Here is an 18366-nt window from a genome sequence, read left to right as displayed (position 1 = left end):
GGTTTTCTTTTGACACTGAGTTTTATTGACTGCTTCATGGTGTTACCAAAGGAAAATAAGATGCAATATTTAAAAATATTAATTTGGTGGATATTTTTGGTTGCACAAAACCGTGGACTCAACAGCAGTTATGAAAATATTGCCAAGTCACAGTCCTGCATGGCTGCTCTATAAAAACCTGGTGTTTGTAGGGAAGCTCAGAGAGAGAGATAATCTTTCAGTTTATCCATAATTCCATGAATTCCATCAGCTGGAACGATCATAACAGTCCTCAAAGGCTTCATTGGTACATCATCAAAGGACCATCTGCCACCCAGACAGGTGTCACTTTCCTCTTGCACAGAGTAGTTGAATTTCAGAAGGGCTTTCTAAACAACAGAAATAAAAGCATTCAGATTAAAATGTTTAATTAGCATGAAGATAATACATCATCCCAACAAAGTGAAAATAATTAACCTATTATGCCCATGCTTATTAAAAAGTTTTGTTCCCTCTTAAAGGGTTCACCAAAAAGACCAAGCAAAAAAATCCACCATTTAAAGTGTTTTAAACAATTTTCTTTTCACGGAATTTTTATCATCCATTCTAAAATCATCCATTTTATCATAAATTCTAGAGTGACTGCTACCATTATAGTTTGGGATCAGAAAAACGAACTAGGAGAGAGGGGGGAAAAAAAAAAATCAATGTTTTGAGGCTTTGCTGTTTTCAGGGCCTACTCTTAAAACTGCTCAGAGTCCTAAAAATTAACAAATCTGTAAGAATATGAGAAGAAATCAAATACTAAGGGGATGGGCACCCATATGAATCCTGAGGAGAATTTCAGAAAGCTCTTGGAAAGGCTCCAGATGGTTGCAGCCACTGGAAGATCTATTTCTGCTTCTCCAAACAGGCAGGTGTCTATAATGTGTGCTATTTCTTTACAGGGATATAAACTCCACACAGGAAGTCCCTTTTCATCAGCTTTCCCAGACAAAATTCCTGATGGATAAGAAAACTGTACCTAATAAATGTTTCCAGTTCTCACACAAGTCAGATTAAGAACTCTGAGCTGAACCATCAAGTAGAAAAACTTACCTGATTCCTTCCCTTTGTGGGAAAATTAAGATCCCCTCTCCTTTTAGGTTTGCTTTCCACTAACAATATATCAAGGCTTTAAATCTCATTTTGGGAGAATCACCACATTAATTGAGTGGCTTTGTTCAAGAACAATTTGAGCACCTTTAATCAATTCCAAGCCTGGTTATAATAGATTTTCTGGTTATCATTTTAAGGAACAGAATAAAGCCCAGGGAAGAGGCAAGTGCAGAAAAAGGCTTCTCTCAGTTTGATATGGCTCCAAGTGTCTGCCTCACCACATTTAATGCTATTTTATGGCAATCTAATTAACATTATGTGTAATCAGGGAGGACAGACACTCCAGCACTAATTTAACACACACACATTATTAAGTATGGAGAGACATTTAATTTAATACCCTACATAATGTTTAAAATGAATTTTTTTAAAACACTGGGAAGACTGTTAAAAAGAAAAACATGCTCAGTTTGAGTCTATCCTTTTGAGCTGAGAATTACTGGAGTTTAGATGAAAGCACCCCATTAGCCTTTAATACATAACAAAGCTAAATAAATACATTAATATATATATAATATATATATAGAAATAAATAAATATACTACATACAATATATATAATATATATTTATATATAAATTTATCATTTTATATATTTATATTATATAAATATATATTTATTTATATATATTTTTATATATATCTAATATATAAATAAATAAAAACCGGGCCTTCTAGAACAGAACAACCATGGACACATGAGCATCACAGGCTTCTCCTGAGCAGCTTTTCAACAACATTTTACACAGAGTTCAGGTTCAGCTGTTTCAGCTGTTGTGGCAGGAAGACAAAAACAAAATCCCCAACTTGCTGCTGCACAGAGGCTACACCACCATTCCCTACAGCTACCAGTGAATTCCCCCACCTACATTTCTCTCCTTCCCAAGAAATAAAATTACAGCCCCATCACAGCTTCTGTCAGAATGATTACACACAGGAACCTTTGCCATTAACCACCCCATGCATGTGCAAGTCCTTTGCCCTGCAGGCACTGCCAGAAATGAAAAATAATGGGCTCTTGACAAAGAAGTAATATTGGAGAACAGTAGTTTTAAAGCTTTGGGAACAAAAGAAACCATGAAAAATTCTTTGCATTTCAAAGCACATTTTTAATTTAATTTCCTGCGTTTTCCCCTCACCTGATCTGGCTTGGGACCAGCAGAATTTTGTGGACAGGCTGCCTTAGGAAATGGGAAGTAATATTTCCATGTCAGTGTTTTAGCACTTTTAATTAACATACTTGCCCTGAGTAGAACAGAGACAGAAAAGGGAAGCAAGAGCCACTTCTTGGGATTTCCAGAAGTTTTAATTCTGAGCATTTTTTGAGAGTAACAGGCACCCAGGAGGAAACAGATAAATCAATACACAAAAAGAGTTTGATTGCTCCCCTCTCAAAGCTATTCCAAAACACCTTGGATTTAATTTAAAAGTATTTGTGATCATCTTGATAAAAGCTCCCCTTGAATTTGAGGTGAAAAATCTCCTGTTGATGATATGTAAAGAAAAAGAAGGATTTTGAATTAAATAATCATATGGTACCTCATGAAAGAATTCTTCCTCTGCATTTGCAAACATTAATTCCTCCTTTGGCTGTTTTTTCCCTTCCTTCCTCTTAGAACTGCTCTTTGTGGCTTCTGTAAAGGTCTTGCTGATAAGGAGGTAATAGTGGCACTTTCCACAAGGTTTGTTTGTTCTCTGTGCCTCAGTCAGCTCCTTCCTAAAGAAAAATAAATGCTTACACACTTACACAATTTAAACCCTAAACAAGCATAGAAGTACACCTTATAATGTATTGGTATAGAAAGGATATTCAAATTACAGCTATTCTTTTATGAGTGCCTCAGAAAATCAATTTTGCAGATGCATTCCTGGTACTTAAGCATACTATTTGGACTTTTAAACTATGAAAATATGGAATTTTTTTCCCATAGTTCACAGGACACTCACAGTGCAACTCTCCTTAAAAATACATCACAGTATCACTTCCATGAGGAATTGTAACTGAAGAGACAGAAAACACTCTTGCCCACCCTCGTGTTCAACATGTTGTCACTCCAAAACCTTTAAGACAAAGAGGCTGAGATCTGAAGCTGAGCTGTGACAAGGGCTGTATTTGTGGTGACCTCAATCTGACTTCTAATCTCATCTCACATGAGAGGAAAGAAGGAAAAAAATGAAATTAAAAAAAAATTATCTTTATTTGACTACTGGAGTTCCTGATCCAACAAAATTTCCTTATTCCCAGTTCTCAGCATGGCACTAAAATAATGTAATGCTGTCTTGCAGTGGATTAATTTATTTACATTCACCCAGCTTTTGATATAAATCCATGAATTGGTAGAGATCAACCAACACTTTACTTGCTTTTTTCATTACTTGAAACTAACCAAAACACTGCATATTTACATGGGCCAGAACACAACCACCTTTTAAGCCTTTCCCTCAATCCAAATCTCCCATTCCAAAGTCAGACAATAACACAGAAACAGAAACACCCAAGCTGCCCATTATCAGCATGCTAAAAACGTTCTCATTTTTAAATGTTCCTAGATCAGTGTGAAAATAATCTGCAATACAAGGATAAATTGCAACATACACACAGCTATTTCTGTAGAACTGCACATGTTCTCAAATTATATCCTCTACAGAGAAAGTTTTGTATCTTTATAAAGACATAAAAAATATTTTAAAAATTAACTGAAGACCATATGTGAGACAAAATTATTTTTCTGTTCATGTTTTACTTATATCTATAGCATCAGCTGTCTTAACACAGCTCTATATACATAAGAGTTCTGAAAAATATGAAGAAAAAATACCATTCAACATCATGCAAGAAAAAAAAAATATAAACAAACTTACTGGAGCTGCTGGTGCATGGGCAGAGCAATCTGTGGAGGGACATTGATGAACCTCTCACTCAGGATGAGCCCCACAGGCTTTGTGCTGTCGTTCAGGAGTTTACTCAGCTGCTCCACCACACGTTGGTCACAGCTCTGCTCACAGCGACTCAGGAGCAGCTCTTTGATTTGCTCAGCACACTGGGTGCCCTGCAATCAAAAGTTGCATTTTCTTTACCTGGTACAACAACTATTTACACAAGAAAACCTTGAATGTCAACTTCAAGGGCATTTCCTACAGGCCTGGTGGCAATTTCCCTCAGCAGCCTCTAAAGCACTGAACAATTTCTCTGAAATTGTTCCCCAGATCTGGAGCTGAGGGCAAACAAAGGTTGTGAAGTGATGGGAATGAGGGACTGCAACACCACAGCAAAACTCCACACTGCAGAAGAACAAAGTGAAGAAATACACGAGACTGACAGCTCACTTACCCTGGAATTATTAGGCCTAGTTTTAACTCTATTCCATTCTTTGCTTTATGTTTGACCCTCAGCAAGTTACTACATTCAGAAAAAAGCTTAGCCATGTACAAGTTTTACAACCCCAGTCCTCCACAGTGGAATTCCAAATGCTGGTCCAGCTGTCCAGGCTTGTTACACAGGGCAGAGAGCAGGATGCAGCCTCATTTAACATCACTGTTGTTAATGAGGAATACCGACCTTCCTTTCTGTTAAGTTCAAGCAGCTTATAAAACCAAAGACTTCATCATCATCTTCTTCATCATCACTACTGTCTTCCTGCACTTCTGCTTGCTGTTGAATGGAAGGAAAAGCAACAACTCATATTGACATTCTATTTCCACTCTGTAGCAAAAGATGTTTTTCTTTCTAGAATATGCTCAGCACATGACAACCACCGAGGAAATCTGCACAAACACACACTGCAAATTCTGCTGCATCCCTGAACATCTCACTGTGCTCAGAGCCAGCTCATGCATCTTCTACAGCAGAGTCCTTTGAAAGGCACTACAAGTTGACAGATCACATTCAATAAGCAGCATCCTGGCCCAGGGGATGGCAGTATATTAAGCAAAACCAATTCCCTTCAGTTTCTAACACAGGGAAGTAAACCTGGAATGTCTTAACAACCACAGAGCAATGAAGATTTGATAGGGAGGAGGACAAAGAGCTGTGTCTTTGTAGGAAAGTAACAAGATCCTATTTCTTATGGAGATGGTAATAATATTTTCAGCATTACTACACCAAAATTCAGAGAGTGAAAAGCCTTCCACATGTAAAAAGAAACCAGCTATAATAATATATCAAATTCCTTCTTTTCTTGAAAGTGGCATGGAAAATCTCAGTTCCCATAGAAGAATTATTCTCAAAGCAAAAAAAGCAAGAAAGTACACAAATAACACAGACAGGATCCCCTTCTGAAATACAGAAATCATGTCATTTCAACATAAAAAGTACTGCACTTCAATTACAAATGTAAAATCTGTCTTACCTTGATAATACTCCCAATATGATTCTGTTGTATTAATATATCAGTTAATTCAGCAGTGTTAACAGGAGCTTTGAGAAACAACTGGAAGACAGGAAACAAAAAAGTATTGTTTTAGGCACTGATGGTATTTCATGGACCACTTAGTAGAAAATAAAGTGAGTTTTTTTATTTAAATTCCTTCATTATAATACTGCAAAAACTAATAATCAGCTGCTTGAAGTGCTTGCTCCTGCACCTTCCACACGCTGGTATTTCCCCACTGCATCCTCTGGAGTTTGGTATGATCTGAAAGCTGTGGCTATTCCATCCCTGGAAGTGTGCAAAGCCAAGCTGGACGGGGCTTGGAGCAACCTGGGGTAGTGGAAGGTGTCCACTATGGCAGGGGGTGGAACAAGAAGGGTTTTCAGGTCCCTTCCAACCCAAACTATTTTGGGATTCTCTAATTAAAGGAAGCAAAGTAATATATAAAAACTATAAATCAGTACAGAGAATGTGAACCAATGTCTGTGCATAACTCTTCAGATATTATTTATCAAAGGACAAATCAGCCAAGCTAACAGATAGTCACAGTACCTGATGTAGTAACTTCTTTATCCCGTTATAGTCATTGTCTGATATAGAATGTGCTTCAAATTCAACGTTCACTTCCTGTGGAGTAAAACAGAGAATGTCACACACATTTGGCAAGAAGTTACATCAGAACAAAGCTAAACTGTAAAATACTTGAAGACGAGTAATGTCAAAGAGCAGAAACAGAACTTATTTCCACCTTGCAGTAATCTCAGCAATTGTTATCATTTCTCCTGTGATCTTCAGAGAGCATCTGTGAAATTAACTTTTCAAAACTAACCCACCAACTGTGTAGGGAACAAACCTTTAATGCTTTACTCTTGCCATCTGGTTCACACAATTACGCCTACTGTAGCCACACAGACTTCTTGCAGAGAGGCTTGATCCAGGCAGTTAAACCCAGGGAACTGCAGGACTGGGGTGTAATGCCTTAGCTAAAGGTGAAGATTGCTGCAGACATTTAAATAATTACATCAAAACCCCCATTTCTGCTATTTCCCCAAATCCTCCTGGCATCATTAACCCCAGTGTGGAACTCTGCTCAGCAGGCAAATGATGAGACCCAGGCACCACAGAAGCACAATGGGAGCTGTTGCTTCTCCTTCCAGAACAAATGCTGTGTGCCTACCAACATTTTTATTGGTATTCTATATTGAAAGTCACACCTGCCAAGGCTACCCTGCCTACCTCTTCCACTGTTCAAGATCATTCAGAGTTACTTTGTCTTTTAATTGCCAGATTCAATTACACTTCCTGAGTAACCTCAACAACTCAGCCTTACTTTTGTCACCAATTCAGCCTCTAACTCTCTGCAATCCCACACCGAGGTCATGGCCTTTGTCGTCTACTGGGAGAACAGTGTTAAAGACCTGTTTGTAATGTAGAAAGCAGGCACACAATCCCTTGGGAGGCAGTAAAATTCACGAGACACTGGCACAGGTCGCCCCATCCCTGCAAGTGTCCAAGGCCAGGTTGAATGGGGCTTGGAAAACCCTGGGATAGTGGAAGGTGTTCCCTGCCCATGGCAGGGGGTGGCACTGGATGGGCTTTAAGGTTCTTTCCAACCCAAACTATGCCGGGATTCTATAATAAAAGGAAGCAAGCAAATACAATAATAAAAGATAGCAAAATATAATGAGAGAGCAAATCCTCTGTGCTGACAACACCATTTCCAAGCAGCCGCCTCCAGCCCCACACCTGAGCGGGCACGCCAAGGGCCGGGGCTGTACATCTGAGGCCTCGGGGAGCCCAACTTTTCAAAGGCAGCTAAAAAATTTGAAAACTTTCAACAACAACGCAGCGAACACGCGTCAGGTCACCGACCCCGAGGGACGCGTCCCCGGCCCTCCCACAGGACACGCACCACGCCGGGCCTCGCCGGGCACAGCCCCTTCCCAACCCCTTCCCGAACCTGCTCCCGACTATCCCCCAATCCATCCCCGTCCCGAATCCCCTCCCGGCCGCTCCTTCAGGGGCCGCGCGGGGCCTCTCCCGCTCACCTCATCGATGGGCTCCTCCGAGTCCGAGCACCCCGAGCCCTCGGAGCCGCTGTCGGAGCCCTCGGAGCTGCCGGAGCCGCTGTGGGAGCCGCGCTCCCCGGCGGGGCCCCGCGCCCGGCGCTTGGCCGGCGTGGCCATGGCGCTGCGCAGGCGCGGCTCGGCGGGGGCGCTGTGGCCGGGGCGCGGCGAGTCCGGGATGTCGCCGAATGTCGCCGAATGTCGCGACAGCGAGGGGCGGGCAGCGCCGGGGGAGCGCGGAGGGGCGCGGGCAGCCGAGGAGGCTGAAGGGGGAGGCGCGTCCCGGACCGCCCCGGTCCCCACAAACCCGGATTTCCTCTTGGCGCTGTGGTGTCACTTCCTTCCAAGGGGAAGTCCTGCACGGGAATGGCTGTCAGGAGTTAAATCGGGCTGTCAGGAGTTAAATCGGGCTGCCCAGGGAGGTCTGGAGTGCCCATCCCTGCAGGTGTCCAGGGAAGCGCTGGACGTGGCACTCAGGGCTCGGGGCTGGGGACAGGGTGGGCATCGGGCACAGCTCGGGCTCGATGATCCTGGAGGGGTTTTCCACCCTCAGTGGTTCTGGGATTCTGTGCTTTCAAAGGAACAGAGTGTCCTGAGCATCTCCGACATTAGCAAAAATTCCTGTAAGTAAAAACTAGCGTTAGTAAAAATTGCCAGCTGAAACAGGAATCAGGCGCCCGCTGCTTGGTCTAAAAATTGTGTCCCGGCTTCCCGTGAACCAAATTCCCTGGATAATTCCAGACAAACCAGCAGAAAGGGGGGATAAAGAGAGCACAGTAAGCACAGCGTGATTATGGTCTTTGTAAAAAATGCCGATCGGGAAAATGCGTTGAAATATCCTAAGCACTGGAGAAATGGTCATTAATGATCAAGCCTCAGTTGTGTGGAACGTGTTCCATTGAACACTTCGTGTCTAATTTATGAAGAAAGGTGCGTGTTAGTGAGGCCATGGAAAGAAGAGCATTGGCCAGCCAGAAGAAACGCAAGGCACAGAGCCTTGGGATGTAATTCCAGCTTTGTGAATACCATTCAAGTAGGTTCAAATTTTCATGTTCCCGTTAAAGTAAACATGCCAGTGTTTACTTTTTGTTTTTATTTTGAAAGCTGTGTTTGCTCTGGGAGCACTTAGGTCATTGCCAAAATTTGAATACTGATATCCAGGGGAAGAATTTAGAGGAAGATGAATTTCCCTATGTGTGTCATCTATCAGGAAAGTACCACACTGATGATCAGGGTCAATGTGCTCTAAGAAAGTGGATTTCTGTTTGTATTCTTGGTGTATTTGCTTACGTTTTGTAACTCTGAATTTACCCCCAAAGTCAGCTTCTAAGGAACTGAGAACGATCATCTTTCATTTTAATGGCAGAATAGATGTTTTCAATCCTGCCTTGTTTCCTAGAGTATCAGAGAAGGCATATGAATATTAGCTATGTTATTATAGATGTATAAATGTGTGCATATAGACACACATACATTGAATTTTTAAAAAACCTTTTTGAAAAGGGTGAGATCCCAAATGCATCTAATTAAATCAATATCTTTGCGTACTCATTTTGATGAGCAGAGGGGGAAAGCAAACATGGAAATTAACAGAATAAATAACTTTTTAATAGATAGGCGATGATTCCATTGCAGAACATGCTGCCAATTTAGGGCTTGTTACTGCTTTTACAAAATATTCTTTAAAATGTGTTCCCCTTGATGAGTTTCATTGGAGCCTCTTCCTCGAGCAGTGTTATCTAAAGGCAGCATATTATTTTCTGCCCTTATCAGGGTGGAGGCTCCTGCCCAGAGAATGCACACTGAGTGCTTACTCATTGTGTAAGGAGCAGTACAACTGGTAGCAACTGAGTTCTTGGAGCGGTTAAAGTCACTGTTGGAGTAAAAAAGTCCTCTAGATCTAATGTAGATAAATTCCATTCCTGTATTTCAGGGTTCTGCTGTGTTTCCTTGGTAAACGATGAAGGTTCTGCTGCTGAAGGATCCCAAAGACAAAGATTCAGGACCAGATCCATATATTAAAGTGAGTAAACTTTAAGAAAACTAAAAAAATGTGTCACTTCTTTATTAAGTGTGAATGCAACTGTTTCAAGTGGGAAAAGGTCCTTAATATTAGGAGTGCATGTCTGAAATTATGCTAAAAGTACCCCAGAAAATGTGCCCTTCCTGCAAAAAATATTAATTTTGGGACATTTGTACTGAATTTCTTGTAAAGCTCTCAGTAAAGTCCTGATATTACAGCAGTTTCATTTGAATTAATTAATATTGATGATGTTCATATGGACAGAATTAAGTTTACAGAAATTCTTTGTATTTTTACTGGGACTGTGATGTGAAATAGAGGTTACATGATGCTGGGGTCCCTTCTGCTACTGCCTGTGGTCATGTGAGTAAATCTTACTCATAAAGAGTAAGAATTCCTGCTATAGGAGGATTATTTCTTTAGAGGAAGCCTATTGACAGAATTACAGAGATGTAATGTACAGGGATATTTGCAGGACTGGGTGGGTACCTGGGGACTCCAGAGTTATGTGCTGGTGTCTCCTGTACCTCAGGAGGCCACAGTCCCACAGCTATTTGTTTAATAATATGTTGTAATATTAACTAACTAACTAAAAAATACTGTTTGGAACTTACTTCAAGAGCTGCAAACCTTTTCTTGATAGGAATTAGGATCACACAGCTTGGAAGCAACGCTGATCCCAGTTCTGTCATTTGAATTCATCTCTCTTGACAGCTTATTTGAGAAGGTAAGGTTGAAAGTCTTTCCCTTGTCTTATTTCCAACAGGACTTGGTTGCCAGGATCCTATTTAATCATCCTCTTTGTGGTACTTTGTGTTGTCACAAACCAGCTTTGTACAATAAAACTCCATGTACAACATCAGGGAGTTCGCCCCTGCTCGTTAAAGAATTAATTTTGTCAGACAGAATTCACATCTGAGTTGTGTGACTATAAATTGTCACAAGTACTGGGGCATTTCAGACAGTTACTGAAGCTCTTCTGTTCATCACCAGGTTATAAATAATTGATCAACTTATTTTTTAAATTAATTTACTAATTTTTTTTTTTTTACTTCTTAAATTTGCTGTTTCTAAGTAGCTTTCTCATCCAGAGTGCTATGGAGGCCTAGTTTTTACCAGTCCAAGAGCATTAGAAGCCATCAAGATGTGTTTAAAAGAGAAGAGTAAAAAGGAAGGCAAGTACACATTGACGTTCCTTGGTCTTTTTCTTTCAGCATCTTGTGCAGTTTGGATTTTACTGAATTTTATTTCACCCACCAGTAGATATTTGGAGCATGGCTTTTATAAAGAAAACTGTATCTCACAGTTCTTTTGGTCTCATAAAGGGCTCATGCTACACTGAGCTTTTAAGGGTTGTGTTTTCCGTACTTCAAAATGAAAGGAAGGAGCTTTTGGTGCAAATTACTAATTAATGAAAGCTTTTTTAGCTCTGGTTCTTTCATGCATAAGGAATATTTTGCTGCAGTGCCTGGTTTGCTTGCTAACTGCTTCCCTCCCTTAAAGAGAAGATCATCTCATAAAAACTGGCCCTTACTTTTGTGCCTGTATAATTCGTATGAAATGCTGCAGAAAAAGGGATTTCTCTGGCATGAATAAGAAATTTCTCAAGTGAATTAATTATTAGCTAGAAAATGCTGAGGAAGTGCTGATGCATGAAGTGCTGATGCATAAAAGCCAACAGTGAGGAAGAGTCCTGCTAAATAGAAATACCCATCACAGTGAAATGTCAAGTCCTTGTAAACTCTTCCAAATTCTTATGCTGGGTGATTCTGGCATGGAATTTCTACTTTATCTGCTCACTTTTGGGCTGTGGACAAATCAATGTCCTGTGAGTAAGGTTACACCCTTGAGTAAGCAGTAAATGCAGAGACCCTCAGCTTTTTGTAGCATTTACAGCAGCAGAGGACAATATATTAAGATTTTAGGTCAAAAGTAATCTCTTATTTAGTTTTCATCCCTCATCTTGATTAGGACCTTGGGGAAATACATATTTTAATAATAAAATGAGTCTGTAGCTTCTATTTGGGTTCCTTTCAAAGGCAATAAATCCTTGGTTTTTTCCTTCTGATTTTAATTTTTACTGTTGTAGTTTGTATTTCTTTTTTCTCCTCCAGGAGTACCAGAAAGAAACTCAGTGTCCTTTGCTGCTCTGGTTTAAAACAAGATAATAAAAAAATTTGGTATAACTATTTTTGATCCATTAGGATTGGTACATCCAGATTGCTGCATGTGTAGTGGAGTTTTAGTTATTATTCTGCTGTGTTTGTAGATTAAACAGAAGTCCAAATAGTCATTTAGCATTCACATTCTGTTGCCTTGTGCTTAAATTTTATTTAATTTAGTACAATTTAATGTTTTTCAGCCTGGTCAAAATCTCTTAAACAAATGTGGAATATCAAACCAACATATGTGGTAGGAAAAGCTACAGCTTCTTTAGGTAAGCTGGGGTTTAAAAAAAAGAAATCTTGGCTAAATCTGGCTCGTAAGTACAATTTTTGGAGGAGCAGCTGCTGTTCATGGGTGCTCAGAAAAAAATTTAAGTTTTAGAACTGGATAATTTGGAAGAGAGGTAATTATATAAACAGTAGAATTATCCATGCTCCAGCTAAGGATATCCATGGATATAATCCAGCCTCTGGATTTCTGCTCCTTTTGTTGTAATGTGATGGTCACTGCTTGAAAAATTGGGTCAAAACAGAAAAAAAACCCCTTTGTTCTTAATTTGCATGTGGTTTTGTCATTGCCTTTGGAAATGAAATTGGGTGAAAGGGATTCTAACCTGGTTGAGATTCTGCACAAATTATTTGTGTGCTTGGATCAAGCTGTGCCTCCCTTTTCATCCCAGGTTTCTATGACAGGAAATCCGAATTGTTGTCATTGCTTTCTGTATTTTTTCTTTGCTGCTTTTGGTTCTAGTGGAAGAGATTGGCCTTTTTCCACAAGGAGAAAAGTCTGGAAATGCTGAGAAATTAGCTGAATATATTTGTTCAAGTAAGTGGCTAAAATGTTGTAGTTAAATTAAGGTAATGTCCCTTCCATCATTTCAGAATTCCCCAGAGGTAAAATCAGGTGCACAGTGTGGCAAAAATACTTCAAAATCCATATACAAGATATTAATTTACATGGAATCTTAGACCTTCTAGTTGATCAACAAATACTATATGAGCCAGCTGGCAAAAGTTTCTTTTTACTGGAAGATCAGAGCTGTAGTGATTGGAAATTGCTGCTAAATCAGATGGTTTAAATGCTGGTGGCTTTCCCCGAAATTACCCTGTGGTTTCAGGGGGATCTGGTTTTCAGCACCAAAGCAGAGTGGGTTTGAAGAAGTTAAAGTGATGCATTAAAGTTTGTTTAACCATTTTGTTATGGTTAAATCTATAATGCTTCTCAACCTATTATCAGATTATTGGGGAATTTTTAAAGTCCATGAGTTGACTTCCTCTGCTTTTACTATAATTTGTTAAAATTTCCAGTAGCAATAAGGAAGATTTTTAGACTTAGGAGCTGTTTATTTTTTGAGTGGATGGCTCAGTAGAAGCTGTGAAAAGAGAGGCTGAGGTTTTGTACAGATGTGAGAGAGCTGCTGAGCAAAGTCTGCACAGGAGCAGAGATTTATAGGGAAAAGAAAAGTGGGATTGGAGCTGGCAAGGATTGTTTTTGCTGGGCACAGTGCTCTCTAATTCACTGACAAATACAATACTTCAACTCTAGGGAATATTTAAGGATAAAAATTATAGTTGCCAACACAAGATTAAATAATAAATTCTGAAAATTAAAAATACTTGCAACACAAATATATCAAAAGTAAAGAATTACCCATCTCCCCTGTTCAGCAGTATTAAAGCAAAGAATGGTTTCAGCTGATTTTTTAGTGCTGGACAATCTACTTCTTGTCATGAATTAATATTTGCCAGGGATTTTTTTTTTTTGAGCAGAAAGACAAGAGAGATACCTGTTTATTGTGTTGTGTGAAGGTGAAAAAAAATGAACCAAGCAGTGAATTTCAGTCACTGGAACCTGTTTGTTGTTGAGACATAGAAACATCCTCAAAGATTTATTGGGCTGTGCATATTTATATGCTCTCAGCTGATCAAGTGCTTTATAACAACCTTGGAAGTACAGATTAAATTACCTCATGTTCCCTGTTACGTATAAATTCATTTTTGTTTGTGCATAAAGTAAGTAAATGAGAAGAACAGCTCTGAATTTCTTACATCATGAGAGGTTATGGTCAGAATAAAAATAAAAGCTGAAATAATGAGGTATTTTTTGTTGTCACCTTTTGTGCTTTGGTACCCACTTCAATTTAAGGGGTTGGGAAATAAAGGAATTTATACTCCAGAACTGGCTGGCTTTACTCTCCTCAAGGCAAATACTTGGTTACAGAAGCAGGAGATCCCAATCTTTGTTGTGTTGTTCAGGCATACCAAGGAATTTTTCTGTGCCAAAAGAATTAGTGTTTGTTTACAGGTATCACACTGATATTTCAGATGACTGACATGAATTTCAGGAGAATTGATGCTGAAGTATTTTGATTTTACCTTATTTTAAAATATTTTTTACATTCTGAGCCAAGTTCATTCTTCCTCTAATTTTTAATTTTAATTGAAGCATAGCTGTGGTTTCTAATAAAACCTCAGTGTGCAGTCAGGACACTCAGGTGTGTCTGGGTTGACTCCTAAAAGGGTCTTTCCATTTGATTTTCACTCTGCTGCCCTTTGTTTTTTTATCCCCAAGGAATCTCTGCTTACATGAAACAAGGATCTCCTTCCAGCACTTGAAAGCATTTTTCTCTAGTAATTGTCTCTTAAAAATGTATTAACAAATCTGAATTAGGAATAAAATAATGTCATTTTGAAAGCTGAATGCAAAGCTGTATCAGTCTGCGTAGAATTTCATCTCGAAGTTTTCTCTGTGTTTCTTATTTATAGAAAATGCCAAAACTGTGCAAAGCAAGTCGTCTGTTAAATTCCTCATTTGACAAAAGCAAGTGAGGATATCCACTCCCACCCCAGCAGTGCAACCAGAATCCTTTTTCCTTGGGGAATTAAGAAAATGGAATTGCAGATAAGACTGAAACTTCTCAGCACAGTATTGTCCTTCTCTTTATCTGCCTGAATAGTCTTTTATACAGAAAGAGCTCTGTCATTTATTGAGCGGGACAGATTTTAAATATAAAATTGAGGCAGGTTGTGTTGAGGGGGAGATAAACTGCATTTCTCTTCCCCTTGCCCTTCTACAAAGGAAGTTATCTTCTTTTTAGCCAATATTCATATTCTAGTTGTGGAATATTTTTAATGTTCCTCCTAAGTAGCCTCTGTCCTCTGAATCGGGGCTGCAGCTGCACTGCAGATGTTTTCAGTCACCTTAGAGCTGTGTCTGGTGATAAATCAGCATTTGATACCTTTAAAATGTATTAAGTCACATTTACTCTTTATTAGAGGCCTGAGTTAATTAAAGTTCTTGTTTGTGTGTTTACAGGAGAGAAACCCAATTCCTCAGCTCTCCTATTTCCTTGTGGAGCCCTGAAAAGAGAAGTACTTCCTACAGTGCTTAGAGAAAAAGGTTGAACTTCCCCTGGAGACTCATTTTAATTAGTCAGTGCTGAGAAAAGTTGTATCTACAGCTTGTGGACCAAATTGGGAGAAGTAAAAGTGGAACTTGCTGTGAAGTGAGAGGATGGGAGTAAACACTGGGAGCTTGGATGGCTGCCCACAGCTCTGGGCGTGCAAATCCTTCACAGAGCTTTTATGTGTCTTTTTAGCCTAAAATAGTTACCCTTCAGTGCAATTAGGATGTTGTGAGTGCTGAATTGAAATAATAGAAATGAATGAATGAATTAATTATGACTGCATATCCTGATTGCAGGCATACCCCTGGAAAGCCTCACTGTTTATCAAACAACCCAACACCCTGATCTGCAGGAGTCTTTGAGCAGTTACTTCTCCCAGCAGGTACTGGACACTGATGTGGTTTGGGATTTTCCAAGGGAGATGACAGTGCCTCCCAGAATACTCCTTTTTTGGAAGTAGTGTAATTGAAATAGCACTGGGTATCTTAGCTGTGTATCTCAAACCAGAATCCAGCAGTAATCTGCCCTACATGGTTTGTGTAAAAGTAATCATTGTTTTTAATTTTTCAAGATTGGCTTTCTGAATTTTCCATTTGTAGGAGCCTCCATCATAGGATGATACAATTATAGAAACATGGAATGGCCTGGGTTGGAAGGGACCTTAAAGTCCATCCAGTGCCACCCCTGCCATGGGCAGGGACACCTCCCACTGTCCCAGGCTGCTCCCAGCCCCAATGTCCAGCCTGGCCTTGGGCACTGCCAGGGATGCAGGGGCAGCCACAGCTGCTCTGGGCACCCTGTGCCAGGGCCTGCCCACCCTCCCAGGGAACAATTCCTTCCCAATATCCCATCTATCCCTGCCCTCTGGCACTAGGACATCCTGTCCCCAGGTGCCAGGGCACTGACACTGCTGGAGGAGGGAGGGAGCTGTGCCAGTCTCTGCTTGCTTTCACCCAGGGGATCCCTGCAAGCATCGTGTTCTTCAGCCCGTCCGGTGTCAAATTCTGTCTCCAGCACATCCAGAAGCTTTCAGGGGATTTGATCAACCAAGTCAAGGTATCCTCTCTTGGAAATGGTGGAATACAAGAGGCAGTAAATTTTGGGTAGGCAAATGGGATAGAAGGGCTGTTACAACCACTGCAAACCTTGATTTTCTCTTTGGTTTGTGTTTATTTCTCTGAAGAAAACCCCAGTTTATAGCAAATAGAGATGTTATTATATAGAATTATAGAATCCCAGTATGGTTTGGGTTGGAAAGGACCTTAAAACCCATCTTGGTTCCACCCCCTTGCCATGGCCAGGGACACCTTCCACTAGACCAGCTTGCTCCAACCTCATCCAACCTGGCCTGGGTTGGATTTTAAAAAAGAAATTGTTTTCACCTGGAATGTTTTCCCCAGCCAATTGCCCCCATCTGCATTGGGATAGACTTCATTTCCTCTTAGTGATGTGAAAGTGTGAGTAGTCGCTGCTTACACCAGGCTGCAGCTGATTAAAATTCCTCTCACTTTCCCTGTTCCATGGGACTCAGAGCTTTCCGTGTTTGTAATGGCAAGATAAATAAATATTCATCTTCCCTAAGTCATTTCTAAGTAACTGCCATTGATGGGTGGCTTTTAATACTGCAACTGCGCAGCCTGAGCTGGTCAGGAAGCTGAGCTGTGAGGACACAGACCTGCCTGACCATTCACAGTGTAAATGTTGTCCCTGCAGTTTGCTGCCATCGGTCCCACCACGGCCCAGGCCCTGGAAGCCGCCGGGATCCCCGTGAGCTGCACTGCAGGGAGCCCCACGCCCCAGGACCTGGCTGCTGGCATCCACAGAGCCCTGCACCCACACAACTGTTCTGTGCCCCAGTGAGAGCCCAGCCTGCCCAGCAAGGTGAATATGGTGCTCTCAGAGGGGTTTTCCAATTTGCAGAGCTGTTGTCCTGCAAGAAAGTGTGCAGCACTGTCCTGGTCAGGGATGGGTATGAGAAGGTTGCACCTAAATATCTAAGAATTCCAGGATCTGTCCAGCATCCTCAAACCATCCAGCTATTCCCTCTCCTCGTGTGTGCACTGTGAGCATTTTATCCTTGAAAAGCAGCTGTGAACACTGAGACACTGAAATCAGTCCCACACCTCACCTCAGGTATCCCCCAGCACACAGGCTGGCTTTGAATTGCTCTGTATGATCAGTTTAAATTGCACATCTTCTTTTGTAGGAAAAACCCCCCTATGCCAGTGAAGTATTTTCTTTTGTAAACTTGGTTGTTGTTCTGCTTTTCAAGTAAGAATGGTAATTGTAGATTCTTAGTGGAGTAGGAGAATTCTTGCAGTGGAGTTGCACTGTGTGGGGCTAATTCAGGTCAGCTGCTGCCCCTTGTTACCCTGACAGTACAGTCTTAAAAATGAGGTTTTGGTTTCTGTTCCTGTAAAGAAGGAGGATTTATTAACAGGGAAATAAACTGGCTTAGCAGAGTTAATAATGGTGTTAGAGTTGTCTCTTTTGGATGTGGTTTATGCTTTAATTGTTTATCTCTGAAAGGAGAAAAATAATCCTATTTAGCACTAACGCTCCCTCCAGCTAATGCCAGCGGCTTCACAGGAGATTTGAATCATAATATACTCATTTATAATCCTCCTGAAAGTCATTTGTGTTGCTACCACAGTGCTGAGGTTCCTGAATTAACAGAGAAACTCTCAGTTGCTGCACAGTTCAGTTAAAGTCTGAGGATGGGACCTGAATTTCCAACCAGGTGAGAGGCTCCACACCTGGAACAAGAGGGAACCTGAGGCCAGTTCTGTTCCTACAAACTTAATTCCAGAGTGCTTTCATCAGTCACATGGGGCACAGCAGGACAAGTGTTTGGCTTATGAAACACTTCCATTTCTCAGGATGAAATGGAATCTCAGAAGGATACAAACTGCTGGAAGATCACAGAATCCCAGGCTGGTTTGGGTTGGAAGGGACTTCAACACTCATCTAGTTCCATATGCATGCATGCAAAACCCATTTCTACCTTTACATGAAGTGGTTTATACTGTTACCATGCAATAATGAGCCACATTTATTTGTAGGAGAACATCAGGACTGCAGATGTTATACTCTGGAAAATGTTACCTTCAAATGATACACATTTACAAAAATCGGTCCTCAGGTGCTGAGGTAAAACCCCACTCAGTGTTAGAAAAAAATCTGTAAACTCCAACCTGTC

The 18366-nt window shown here is 40.7% G+C and overlaps 2 protein-coding genes across 5 annotated transcripts; one reads left to right on the top strand and one right to left on the bottom strand.

Moving 5' to 3' along the window:
• Nucleotides 1-2: 2 nt before the first annotated feature.
• LOC121660284 (BRCA2 and CDKN1A interacting protein) lies at nucleotides 3-7875 on the bottom strand. Its single transcript, XM_042019558.1, has 7 exons — nucleotides 7555-7875; nucleotides 6059-6133; nucleotides 5486-5566; nucleotides 4696-4788; nucleotides 3999-4186; nucleotides 2676-2853; nucleotides 3-368 (listed from the first exon to the last, which is right to left on the bottom strand). Exons 1-7 carry the CDS (start codon nucleotides 7690-7692, stop codon nucleotides 198-200), a joined length of 924 nt encoding a protein of 307 aa, XP_041875492.1. The 5' UTR covers nucleotides 7693-7875; the 3' UTR covers nucleotides 3-197.
• Nucleotides 7876-7912: 37 nt separating this feature from the next.
• On the top strand, nucleotides 7913-17634 carry UROS (uroporphyrinogen III synthase). Of its 4 annotated transcripts, none has more exons than XM_042019560.1 (10): nucleotides 7915-8195; nucleotides 9506-9595; nucleotides 10239-10322; nucleotides 10674-10770; nucleotides 11958-12032; nucleotides 12512-12586; nucleotides 15077-15160; nucleotides 15464-15549; nucleotides 16125-16223; nucleotides 16881-17634. In XM_042019560.1, exons 2-10 carry the CDS (start codon nucleotides 9533-9535, stop codon nucleotides 17025-17027), a joined length of 810 nt encoding a protein of 269 aa, XP_041875494.1. In that variant the 5' UTR covers nucleotides 7915-8195; nucleotides 9506-9532; the 3' UTR covers nucleotides 17028-17634. The 4 variants fall into 4 exon arrangements, with proteins under 4 accessions (XP_041875496.1, XP_041875494.1, XP_041875495.1 ...); XM_042019561.1 differs by having other exon boundaries at nucleotides 7915-8348; XM_042019559.1 differs by having other exon boundaries at nucleotides 7915-8605.
• Nucleotides 17635-18366: the final 732 nt, after the last annotated feature.

The sequence above is a fragment of the Corvus kubaryi genome, unplaced genomic scaffold, assembly GCF_017639235.1.
Source record: "Corvus kubaryi isolate FWS band 111438036 unplaced genomic scaffold, C.kubaryi_AGA036_p1.0 138, whole genome shotgun sequence".
NCBI lineage: Eukaryota > Metazoa > Chordata > Aves > Passeriformes > Corvidae > Corvus > Corvus kubaryi.
Note: the sequence above shows the minus strand (reverse complement) of the source record. Positions and strands in the feature narration are given on the sequence as shown.